Source organism: Protopterus annectens, chromosome 1.part2 (assembly GCF_019279795.1).
Source record: "Protopterus annectens isolate FY-2018-M chromosome 1.part2, PAN1.0, whole genome shotgun sequence".
NCBI lineage: Eukaryota > Metazoa > Chordata > Ceratodontiformes > Protopteridae > Protopterus > Protopterus annectens.
The window spans coordinates 900173661-900186384 of NC_056727.1; the positions used below are offsets into that span (position 1 = coordinate 900173661).

The window sequence follows — 12724 nt, forward strand, 5'->3', positions numbered from 1 at the left end:
GAGTGGGACAAAAAGTATCCCAAGACACTTTATCCAGGTGTCTTTCATAATGCAGTACTTTTTTGCTGTAGAAAAATACAACAAATCTTTACCTAACAAACCCAAAGCAAATTTATTAGGGGTACAGGTTGTACTTTCTGTGCTTCTGAAGACACTACAAGCTAAACGTGATCTCAAGGTCAAGATCCATCTTCAGGACTACAAAACTGAAGTCATTCTGTCTTGAAGTTACCCAAGAAGTTTATGCTGGAGATTCTGTCCTATAGTTGAACTGAATGGATAGGATCATGTAAGATATGAAAGTTATGTATTTGTTGTTATGTTATATCTTCATGATGCACATCTGTCCACTTCAGTAAACCCATCCTTTGTAATCCCTTTGCTGAGAAGCCTACAGGATCTGACAAGTGGTGTAATTGAGTGATAACAGGATGCAGTTGGACCTAAGCAGCATGTTCCTCTGGAGAGTTAGAGAGATGAGGTACTTGTTGGTAATGAGTGGAGTCAGTCTGGAGAGTAAGAGAGATGAGGTGCATGATGGCAGCTAGGGGATGAGTTTTAGAGCCTGGTAGAGTTCTAAAGATGCTGAACAACTGTTGCCTGTAACTACTCATATGGTTGAAGTGGACAGACATGAGTCATGGAGATCTAATGTTCAGTAAAGTACATAATTTCCATTTCTATATGCATGCTTAAACCACTAAAGAGTAGGTGAACAAACAGTTAAATAAGTACACATATTTGTATTCATGAACTGGGTTAGCCCACTGGAGACACAGTTCCTTCTCAAGGGTGACCTGGGAGCAATGTCTGGTTTAAGCGATTTGCTCAGTGTCACACAATAGGCAATTGTGAAGGCTGTGTGAGTCAAACCTAGGACTGCTGAAGTCATTTCTGCCTGCAGCGTGAAACAGAAGAATAGTGATGTAGGACAGAGCTAGGGTAAAGATCCAGCTAGAGAAGAGTGACTATTCAGCATGACTTTGAATCAGTTAAGGGACTTTTTGGAATAGAAGGAAATGTTGCAGTCCTTTCCTCCTGCAGGATGATGACAGTACGAGTCAGGAGACTCCTCTGAAATAGAAAAACAGTACATAGTTATTTATGCCTGGGTGGCTGACTTGTCCTCTTTCCCACACCCACACGGTAATTGCTTGTCAGCTGCTCAGAGGCCTCAGTCAGTCAGAATATGCTTGTAGACGACAACCATTTATATTTTTACCCAGTTAACTTGAGCAGTCATAGATTTCAGCCTAGCCATTGAAAGAGCAGTATATCAATATAATTGTAAACCTATACAGGATAGTAGCACTGCAGAAATATTATCAGGCACTTTTTGAGCTGGTATTCACTTACAGACATGTTATTAGATTCACTCTAACTCTCAAAAAAGAAAGTCACTTTAGGTGGAGGAGTAGTCTTACTGAGTAGACAAAAAAGCACCCTTGCTAATGTGCACCTGGATAGACTGTCTCTCTAAAGGGTCAGTCACATGTTGTAGGCAGGTTAGACAGCACAGAATTGGAATCTGGACTAACAATGTTCAAATTGGGAATGTGGGACAGCTCACCAATTTACCAGTTATATCAGCCAAATTGGGACACTTGTGAATGGTTTTTATACTTAGTAAATTTCAACACTATTTACCTTATGCTTATGAGTTTTATGCTAAAGTGAACCACTGTAGTAAGCTTGCATGTTTGTCTGACCGACCTTGGTCAGTGACAGTAGTTACAGTAAGTGATCTAAGGTTTGTGATGTGTGGACTTTGTGTGCTTCATTAATGGCTGTGACTGTTCTGGAGGTTTTAGTAAGGAGTGAGATCTTGTTCGCTCTAAATAGGAGAGTTTAATCCAAATGCCAATGTATTAAAAAGAGGTGGTGTTTTCTATGAGGGTGGTGTTGTGGTCATAACAATGCAGAAGGTTTTGTGTTTTTTTGAATTTCTGTTTGGTGACATAAATCATAAAAGTCATCCCTGCGGTCAAGTGAGTTTTAATAGACATAGAGGGAGGTACGTATGTGTGTGCTTTCTGTGAAGGTTGGGCACTGGGCTGGCAACTCGACACCGTAAAAACACCACTGCCAATCAATCTGCAGACCGGTGATCCGCTCCAACAAACCCTAACCGGGAAAAGACGAAATACATTGCTTTTGTTTTTGTCATAAGTCATATATATGTTGTTTTTAGAATTGAAAGGCAGGCTTCTGTTGGAGAGACAGTAGATCAAGGTCTACAAAGTCTGTTTGAAGGCCTGTCTAGTTGTGTAAAAGAGTACCATATCATCTGTATAGAGAAGGAGGGAAAGATGATGTAGATCATGGGGAAGTTTATTTATAAATATTGAAGATGGTAGAAGAGCAAGTATGGAACCCTGTGGTGCTCCTTTTTGAAGGCTGACTGATGGGGGAAATTGAGGTATACATTTTGATCTGGAAATTGAGGTATAAATGTTGATGGGGAAGTGAAGATTGGCTCAATAGTTTTAAAACTAAGATAGGGAATCGGGACTTGTGCCTTTTGATAGTAGGTGATGGAGGAGGATGTTGTGGTCATCAAGATTGATGGTGCCAGTGAGCTGGCCTCTGTCCATAACCAGCCGAATTTTATAGGTCATTGTCTATATGACTGAGCGTGCTGTAACCAGACCAGGACTCATGCTGTTTGTGGAGGAGGAGGTTATAGTAAATAAAGCGTAGGGTGATTTGAACATGGGTAATTTTTTTTCAAGCAATTTCCCCAGAGTGGAAAGGATTGAGATTGGTCTGTGTTGGGAAGCATTGGGGGGGTTAGATTGCTTTGGAACTCGGCTGAAAATGGCTGTTTTTCATTTATTTGGTATGATGTTTTGTGTTAGGCAGAGACTGAAGATGTACTGCAGAAGGGTTTCAAGGAAGTCTCTGCACTGGTAACTTAACTAGGTTTAGATGCCATCTGCACATAGTAGGCCATCAGTTTTAATTTGTTACAACAGAGATTCTATGTCTCTTGTTTGGATTCTTTTAAAGTAAAATTGAAGAATGTAAAGAGGTGGTTCTTGGGGGATGATGGACAAAGTGAGCATTAAATAGGGGGTTGTGGTGGAGAATTCAGAGAGGAAATCCGAGGGAGACAATGTAAGATTTGCTGTTATTAGGTTGTTTTGAATATCTCTGCTTGTGAGATGATTCACTTCTTTTCAGAACCGAGTTGGTGATTTAGCCAAGGGTACCTTGGGGAAGGACTCATTGCCCTTAAATTAAGTTGAGCCGCTGCAACATTTTATTAACTAATACTAATAATACCAGGTAGGCACAAAAACAGGTAAAGGTTCAACTTTTGATCTAATCTTAACCAGTATAAACCACAGATGTCTCTAAAAACTACATATTAAGTAATTCCCTAAGTGACCGTCCACCAGTGGAATCCGTCTGATCTTTTTGCACTGTTAGAAGTCCATCTATAATAATTAAAGGAATATCTTTCCCAGGTGCAAATCTATGTCATCTCAGCATGCTTCTTAGCTCAATAAACTGGTCCGACCTCTTCAGTATGTCCATGCCTTCTATTGCATTCAGTCTGTTCTTTTATGTACCGTTTCCAGTTCAGGATACCCTATACCCAGTCAGAAAAAAATTGTTTCAAGCTCAAATCTTTCCCTGGCTAACTTCTCGGATTGGGGCAATGTAGAAATTGCCTCATGTATACAGACAACCCTCTCCTCCTACCACCCAACACTGCAACCCGTGAGAGATGCACTTATATAGCCAAACTGGAAGCAAAGTTGTCTTCACCCAAGACTGGACTAGACAGTCAAGAGGAGAAGGTAAACACTTGCACCATGCCACACTCATCACATAGTCCCTCAAAACCTACACCACCAAAACACACACAAAAAAACACAAAACACACACCTACATTCACGGAGGCTCTCAATAAAAATCTGCCCAAGCAACAGGGACCTCCAAAGCAGAAACACAAGCAACCTCCACCTCCCCCAACACAACCCAAATGACACACAGCCCACAAACTCAGTGTGCCACTCAACCACAGCCCATAAGGCATAACAACGTACCCAATACTCTAGTCATAGATGACTCTATAGTCAGGCACACTGATGTTCCACTCACCAGGCTAAACAAGGAGAAAGTTACTGTCAGCTGCCTGTTGGGTGCCAGGATCCGCCACATAACGCATGCACTCAGGTCACTCCACATCAAGTACAATTATGACTCTGTGATTGTCCATGTTGGTGTGAATGAACTGAGACATACCTCACTGGACTACATGAAAAGAGACGTGGAGGAGCTGTCCGATCTTGTAGCCCAAGCAGGTATGACCCTAGCCCTGAGGAGAATCCTGCCATCACCCAGAATGATACCACAGTACAAGGACAAAATGATTTACTTCAGCAATTGGCTGAGCTTCTGGTGCCATTCTGAGGGGATCCAGTATCTGGCTGGGATGACATGATTGACAGACCACGATGCTTTGCCAGAGATGGCCTGCACCTGTCGTCCTTGGGATTCCAGATACTAGCTAAGGCTCTTGCCACCCCTATAGTGCCTTTTTTAGGCAAGGTTCATATGACAAATTCTCCACCGTAACAGGTACAAGCAAGCAAAATCTGAAGGTAATGCTACTCAATGCTAGAAGTCTAAACCTCAAAATGCACTCACTTGAGACACTCCTTAAAATGGAGAACATCAACATCTGTGCAGTGACAGAGACCTGGTTCAAGGCTCCAGAGAGCATCCCTGCATTACCAGGCTATAATTCATACCACACCTTTCGGCCACCTAACCTGGACCGAAACAGTACAGGCGGTGGCGTGTCCATATTCATTAAGGATATCCACAGCTCTAGGCTAGTTGCTCAGCATAATGCATCTGAGATTATCCAAGTGCAACTAACTCTGGGCAGGACCGCAATCCAAATTGTAGTTTGCTACAGATCCCCCACCATGCCTCAGGATTCCCACTCCTCATTTCTTGATGCACTGGAAAATATTAGGGTACAACCTAACACCCTAATAATAGGCTATTTCAACTACCCCACCATTAACTGGGAAAACTACTCATGTACCAACTCTTTTGCTCAACATTTTCTGGAATTCATAAATTCAAACCTCTTGGATCAACTTATCCACATCCCCACCAGGGGCAGCAATATCCTAGAACTGGTCATTACCAACCTGGGCAACTGGTGTTCCACACCAGAGGTCAAGTCCTCATTGGTCAGATCCGACCACAAGCTAATCACCCTAGACATCCACATCCTGCCCCCAGCCCCCCATTAGGGAAACCACCATAAACATTTCTCCAAAGCCAACTTCACGCTTTAAGACAGAAGTGGCAAACTTCACGATACCCATGCAGACGGATAATAGAGGTATGACTGCTGAATCCTACACAAATGCACTTTATAAGCACTTACACAAGTGCATGGATCATGCAATCCCTAACAGAACCAAGATGCTATCATCCAAAAAAAGGAAGCCAATCTGGTGGTCCCCTGCCATAAACAAACTCTACAACAGAAGAAAGAAACTGTTGCAAAAAAGAGTAAAATCCCAGGATTGGAAGAACTTCCTGGTCAGCCTCAGTAAGAAGCTGAGATCCCTCATAAAATCCTCCAAAGCTAGTTACGAAAACAAAATCGCCACTGATTCTAAAGACAACCACAAAGCATTCTATAGCTATGTCAAGAATCTCAATGGCAACACTCAGATCTGCTCATACATCTCAACCTGGAAACATCAAAAATCTGGACAAGGCCCATGAAAAATAGGTAAAATCTGCAGGGCCGGCCTTAGCTGAAACGGCACCCTAGGCGAAGTAGTGCTCCGGCGCCCCTTAAGCCCCACCCACAACATACTCAAGAAACACCCCTATTTCAGCCACACCCACAGGTAGGTCACTCCTCAAGAAAGCCACTCCAGTCATTTCCTTAAATCATTTAAATGCAGAAAAAGAAAAAAAAAAAAGATACCTTGTAATGTAGTTAACCTACAACTACCTTTGTGTATGTGTTTCCTACTGTAAATACCAGAGCTGGATCATGGTCAAATAGGGCCCTAGGCAGGGTAATAGATCTGTACGCTGATTAACGTAAAATTTGCAAACTTAATTACATAACCCCACCCACTCCATTGGGATTGTGGGATACCAATATTCAAACACAAACTGAACAGAACCAAAATATAGCACCAGAGTTCCCCTGCAGCCATCCCAATGTCCCATTACCTGGCTATTTCACCCCATTTACCATAAACACTAATGTGTCCATACTGCTTTACTTCTACAATGATTTGGATTTTATTTTACATTTTATATCACAATGCACAAACACCAATAGATATCTGCTAAACAAAGCAATACTGTCTCACAATGAAAACTGACTTGGAATTAAAACTTTTCTGCCCTTTAAACTCACATTCATTGAAAGAGCATTGAAACCCACAGCACATCCACAGAACATGCATCTGGCCAGTGGTGGATAAAGATTAACTTTGGGCCACTTTCAAATCATTGCCTCCCCTGCACACAAAACATACACGTGTTCTTTTCTTTGATAAACCTTCCTGACTATTAAATTATATTCCTTGTATAATACAGCACACTCGTTAGCCTTAAGTTACAGTGCATTTTAAACTTGTTTAAACAATTTTCCAGTAGGCAATGAAACAAACTGCATTAACCAATAATGACAAAACTGTCCTGTTCAGAACATTTCCATGATGAAAGTCTTACTTCCACATATATATGTGTGTGTGTGTGTGTGTATATATATATATATATATATATATATATATATATAGATATATATAGATATATATAGATATATATATAGATATATATAGATATATATAGATATATATATATAGATATATAGATATATATATAGATATATAGATATATATATATAAATATAAATGCACACACACACACACACACACACACACACACACACACACACACACACACACACACACACACACACACACACAATGACCACAGGCATCTTGCACAGCTTCTCGCACTTATTTTCAATTTTTTTGGGGGGGGGGGCAAAGACCAAAAACCAGGGACACATTTTAAACATTGCTTGTATACATTTGGAAAGTTGCTTGAATAAAATGTGTTACCACCATGCATTTCATTGCCAAGTCTTCAATCCAGGACATTGTGCACTATAATCAGAACACACCACTAAGCCAAAGCAATATCATTTAGTGAATTCAGTTCTCATTTCTCACCACTGCTCTCAACCTGTTCGCACAAAAAACCTGGACATAGCCAATAATGGGGGAATACACCCCCAAAATGGGGACAAATTTCAAATACTGATTTTATAAACTTTGTTACCATTTATTTTGTGAAGAATATGAAGTCTGAAATTCAAATGCCTGTCAGTATTTAGTGAATTCAGTCCTTCAGTGTTTTTTTAATGAGTAATAGTACAATATGAGGCATAAGTGGTGGTGACTAGAGACTTTAGGCTCTTTTTACCTGTACCCAAGGTACAGAGTTTGAGCGTAAGTACCTCTAGCCACGAAGTGTATGCAGTTGGGGCATTCACACACACACACCTGCTGAAACTCCTGTTGCATTCATCTGCTGGCTGAAACTCCGGTCGCATTCATCTGCTGGCTGAAACTCCGGTCACATTCATCTGCTGGCTGAAACTCTGGTCGCGTCGCATTCAGCTGCTGGCAGCTGGCCGAAAAAAACACACACACACACACACACACACACACACACACACACACACACACACACACACACACACACACACACACACACACAGCTTCTGGTTCACTCGCATACTCTGCAGCACACACTTTCAGAAACAGCAGCAAATAAAACGTCATTTGCAGCACACACTTCTTCTGGCTGAAAACACACACTTGCAGGAAACAATACTAGCTTCTGGCTCACCCCTTGCAGAAATAAACTCAGCAGGAAATAAAATTAGCTCACCGTTCTCTGCTACATGAACTCCAGCTTGCAGAAAATAAACTTGGTGCAGCTGCAGTCCTGTTTTTGTTTCTGAAGTCCCTCTGTCCCTAGCTTGATGAAGATAAGGCAGTCCGATTCCCCGTTCTCTCGCAGCAGTTTTTTTCTTGATGCAGGTAGATCCAGGCAGCACACAGCAGTTCTTTCCTTAATGCAGATAGGCAGTCCTATTCTCTCGCAGCAGCAGTTCTTTTCCTTGCGCGCTTGTATTCAAACAGCCGGAAATGAAAGCTGGAAATGAGCATGAGCCCTTGAGCTCAATTCTGACAGGCTGGTGGAGCTGACGTCATTGCACACGTGATGACGTCAGCTCAAAAGCAAGGGGAAAAAAAATTCAAAACAAAAGCTGGAAAAAAAATCGGAAATGAAGGGGTGCCACTCTGGAATCGTGGCACCCCATCATTTAAACCCCAAAACTCGGTAAAAACAGAGCAATTCGGTATGGTTGGGCGGTATGGATCTGCTCTGAGTTACAGCATAATGGCACTAAATATACAGAACCAACTGATATTGCCAACATCCTGGCAGATAGGTTCAGTGCTAACTTCACCCCCTAAAGGGCCCTTCTCTATACCAGAAGAGTGCAAAGTTCCTGTAATCACGGCTGCCCAGGTAAAAACCACACTCTGCAAAGCTAAAAACACAGCATCCATGGGACCTGACAACATCCCAGGCTGCGTTCTACACAAACTACTGAACGAACTGGCACCCCACCTAAGTGCCATGTTCAGTCATATCCTTACCTCAGGCTTTGTGCCCACTGAATGGCACACAGCGATGGTCATCCCACTCCACAAAGGGGGAGCCACCATGGACCCCGGGAACTACCGTCCCATTAGCCTGACGAGCCTGCTCTGCAAGGCTGTGGAACGTATCTTCATGGAACTTATAAACGATGACATTGGTAACCTCCAAACTCTGGACCCCACCAGTTTGGGTTTGTAAAAGGCAGATCATGTCTCCTAAACCTGATAGACTTATTTGAAGCGGTCACCAAAGCCGTAGATGAGGGCAAGGTGGTTCACACAGCCTATCTAGATCTCATCAAGGCTTTCAACACAATCCCCCACTCTGGAATTATAGATAAACTCACTAAACTATGTATAAATCCCTATCTCACAAGATGGGTTGCCAACTGGCTCACTGACAGAACCCACACTGTGAAAGTAGCAGACTCCAAATCTGACTTCAGACCAGTGACATGTGGAGTATCACAGGGTTCAGTCCTGTGTCCTGTCCTGTTTGGTATCCACTTCTCTGACGTGCAGGCTAACACAGAAGGTCTTTGGCTAACGAAGTTCGCATATGACTGCAAACTAGGAGCCATATTTGAAACTCCTAACAATGTGGACATCTTACAAAAGGGCCTCACTGAGACAGATGCCTGGTGTCAAAGCCATGGCCTCAAGCTCAATGCCAAAAAGTGCATTGTCAACCCTTTTGGTAAAAGCTCTGTACCCATAAGAGACCTTGGGACACAGGTGGACAGTAGTCTCTCCTTTGATAATCACATCGCTACAGTAGTCAGGAAATCCTTTTACGTGACACATCTCATCAGAAAAGGTTTCTCATCCAGGAAAAAAGAGGTAATTGTTCCCCTCTACTCGTCACTCATTAGACCCATTATAGAATACTGTGCCCCTTATGGTCTGTACCTCACAAGACATCTATAACAACTGGAAAGGCTGCAGAAATACCTCACAGAGGATTACCGGCCTCAAACAGATGCCCTACGCAGAGCGTCTCAAAAAACTCCAGCTTTACTCCATCGCATTGTCGCCTACTCAGAGGCCGTCTCTGCCTAACATACAAAGCTATGTCAAACCCAGAGCTGTTGGACATGCTCCACTTAAGGAAATTCCAATCCCTCAGAGCTACACTCTCTAAGGACCTAAACCTTGTCACCACAATAAACAGACCATGCTGGAGGGATAGATTCCTGTCCCAGAAACTTCCCATATTCGGGAACAAACTACCTATCTATATCAAACAAAGCTCCTCATTAGCACTCTTCAAGAAAAATCTTTATGATTGGATGGGAGATAGGAAATTCACCCCAGGGATCACTTCTGTGACTCTGCTCGACAGGGGCACAGGAAAATAATTTTTCTTGGGTGGCGAAAGCCAGGGTACCTTTTTGGCAAGGCTTATATAGGCCCTAGGGCCAATAGCCTAGTACCTACATATAAAGGTATGGTGCAAAATGCGAAAAAGCAGTGATGCATGGAAAATATGGAAGAAGAACCCTCTTATTACAAAACTACATCAATCTTATCTCAGTCTAAGAAAATAAGTTAGAATTACTACCAACACAGCAAAAGCAGTAATTCTTAGAAACAGGAAGAAAACTGATATAAACCAAAGCTGCTCTGGAAAGAAATAAAACAGGTCTTGGGGACTTTCAGTAATCCTCCACAATCCAAAAATAGCCCATACCCTTAGTTTGCTAATGATTATGCCCACTTTCTTTTGTCATCCATAGGCAACATTACTAATAGCTTTCTACCTACTGAAAACCCTCCCACACTCAGACATGATGACCCCCTCCTCCTCCGTTTTACCCTAACCTCCTTTGCAGCAGTCTTCCATTTGTCTGAAGTAACTGCAAGACAAACTAAATCCTTAAAAAAAGTTCAAGAAACCAGGTACCAAAAACTCAGAAATTAACACAAGCAAATAAGAAAGGAAAGGAGTGATCATGAGCAGTACTGAATTCAAAAAAGCCTAAATGAATATTAAGCGTTTCCGTTCTCTTTAATGTCAAGAACTTCTTCAGAAAGCAAAATAAAATCAATCATATTTAAGTGCATCATCTCATGTTTACTTCATCCAGATTAGTGAACTGCTTTTCCTCCTAACTTACCTCATAATGATTAATAAATAATATGGCATATCTGAATAGCGCTGCATCTGTAAATGTGTTTCTCTTCATTTTACTTTGTTTTCTTTATATGTACCTCCATGTACATACACTGCCTAATGTGTATACCCCAGCACAAGAAAACATCCTGAGCCATGGAACAGAGGTCTGTAATAACCAACAGGGCCCTGAACAAAAGAGCATCACTCCTGCAGAAGGAGATGGAGCCTGTTTACCACATTTCTCCCAATTCCAGCAGTACAGAATGTCCTTTGACAGCTGAATTACCTAGACATAGTAAAGTATCAGCTTAATTCTGTTGACTGCCAAAAAAACAATTACTAGAAACTGGAAATCAAAATCTAAACTGACAGTAAGGGGATTTTTTATTGTAAAGACAATAAAAGAACCAGAGGTGAGATCTTTAGAAAAGATGAGTAGCAAATTTCACAGAAATAAATAGAATTTGAGTAAACAGTACATACAGAAAGAGGTTTGGGGTTTAAGGGAAGACAGAAATTGAACACTTTTAAGTAATGTGGGACTGAAAGAAAACGTGTGTGTGTGTGTATGTGTGTATGTATATATATATATATATATATATATATACTGCATAGCAAAAATAATGGAAATTCTTATTATGGTTTGTTTTGTTTTAATGTATATAAACTCCTGTTGCAAATTAAAATGTGATGATTTAATAAATATAACAATGACCTATGGCAGAATGTCACCAGCATCCCATTCACTTTAATTTTTGGCTTAATGTGTTCCAGGTTGCTGTGGTCAAACTTCGGAATTCAGAAAAGGTTTTTGCTATGAAAATATTGAATAAATGGGAGATGCTCAAAAGGGCTGAGGTAAGAACCATGTACAGCAACTCATTACAACTGTTCTACTTAATGCGGATTAGTATTCAGCACTGTGTTCATATCCTCTTTTTGCATGAAGTCTGTATCATTAATGCTTGCCAGGTTCAATTGTTGTAAATGTCTATTATAGAAACCTTCTATTTTGCTTCCTTTCAGAAGCCTTTACTGAAAGTGGCATTACAGTAAAGTTTCAGTTAACCAGCACCCATGGGGATTGGTAGATGCCGGATAACTGTAGTTTCTGGTTGCTTGAGAGTTACTATTAAAAATAGGCCTTACTAATTTGTTTGGTTTGACTTGTCTGGTTGGGGAGAAAGGGAATTTGTCTTCCTTTTTAAAACTCTAAAACTCTAAAAACGTGAAGTATGTTTCTGTGGGGGGTAAACAGAAAGTGCATCATGAGAAAATTGGACTGTATTTCTTTGATATTTTTTTTGTGGGTTGCTTGCATTCCCGTTAACTGAGAACTTGATGATGCAAAGAGGGCGTACTGCCCTTGTAAATCTGTAGAGAGACTAAGTTTGCAAACAGGAAATAACAGTAAAATGAAACAACAGAATATCCAGTAAATTGGATTTGCAGAGCAGGAATCCATCCTGTCATCCCAGAAGAAAGAGAAAGACTGTAGGTATGTGCAAAAAAGGGTGTTATGTGATCATTAATAAGTCCTTCACTTGTACATCTTTTGTACAGATTTCCTTTCCACATGTTACAGATTTGTGTGGGTCATTCAGTCTCGCAACACAATGTTGGAAAAAATAATTTGAATATTCACTGAATGTATAATCCTGTATGTTTTCTTTTTGTTGCTGCTTTCAAGAAAATTCTGTATGTGCTGTTTTCCTCAGTATAAGTGGATTGGTTTACAGTTGCAGTGGGAAGCTTTAGTAAAGTTTTGAAGGATTTAGGGCAAAATGTTAGCAGTTTTATGCTGAGCTGTGTGTGAAGAAGGTGTTTTCCTAGGAAAGGTACACGTATGTCTCCTTTTATGGAG

At 41.1% G+C, this 12724-nt stretch overlaps 1 protein-coding gene across 2 annotated transcripts in view; it reads left to right on the top strand.

Moving 5' to 3' along the window:
• CDC42BPA (CDC42 binding protein kinase alpha) overlaps window positions 1-12724 on the top strand; it is a 3351611-nt gene that overhangs the window by 591186 nt on the left and 2747701 nt on the right. For both annotated transcript variants that reach the window (XM_044059574.1, XM_044059584.1), the window contains exon 3: window positions 11635-11718. In XM_044059574.1, the coding sequence (XP_043915509.1) occupies window positions 11635-11718 (84 nt within the window). The remainder of the gene's footprint in view (window positions 1-11634; window positions 11719-12724) is intronic.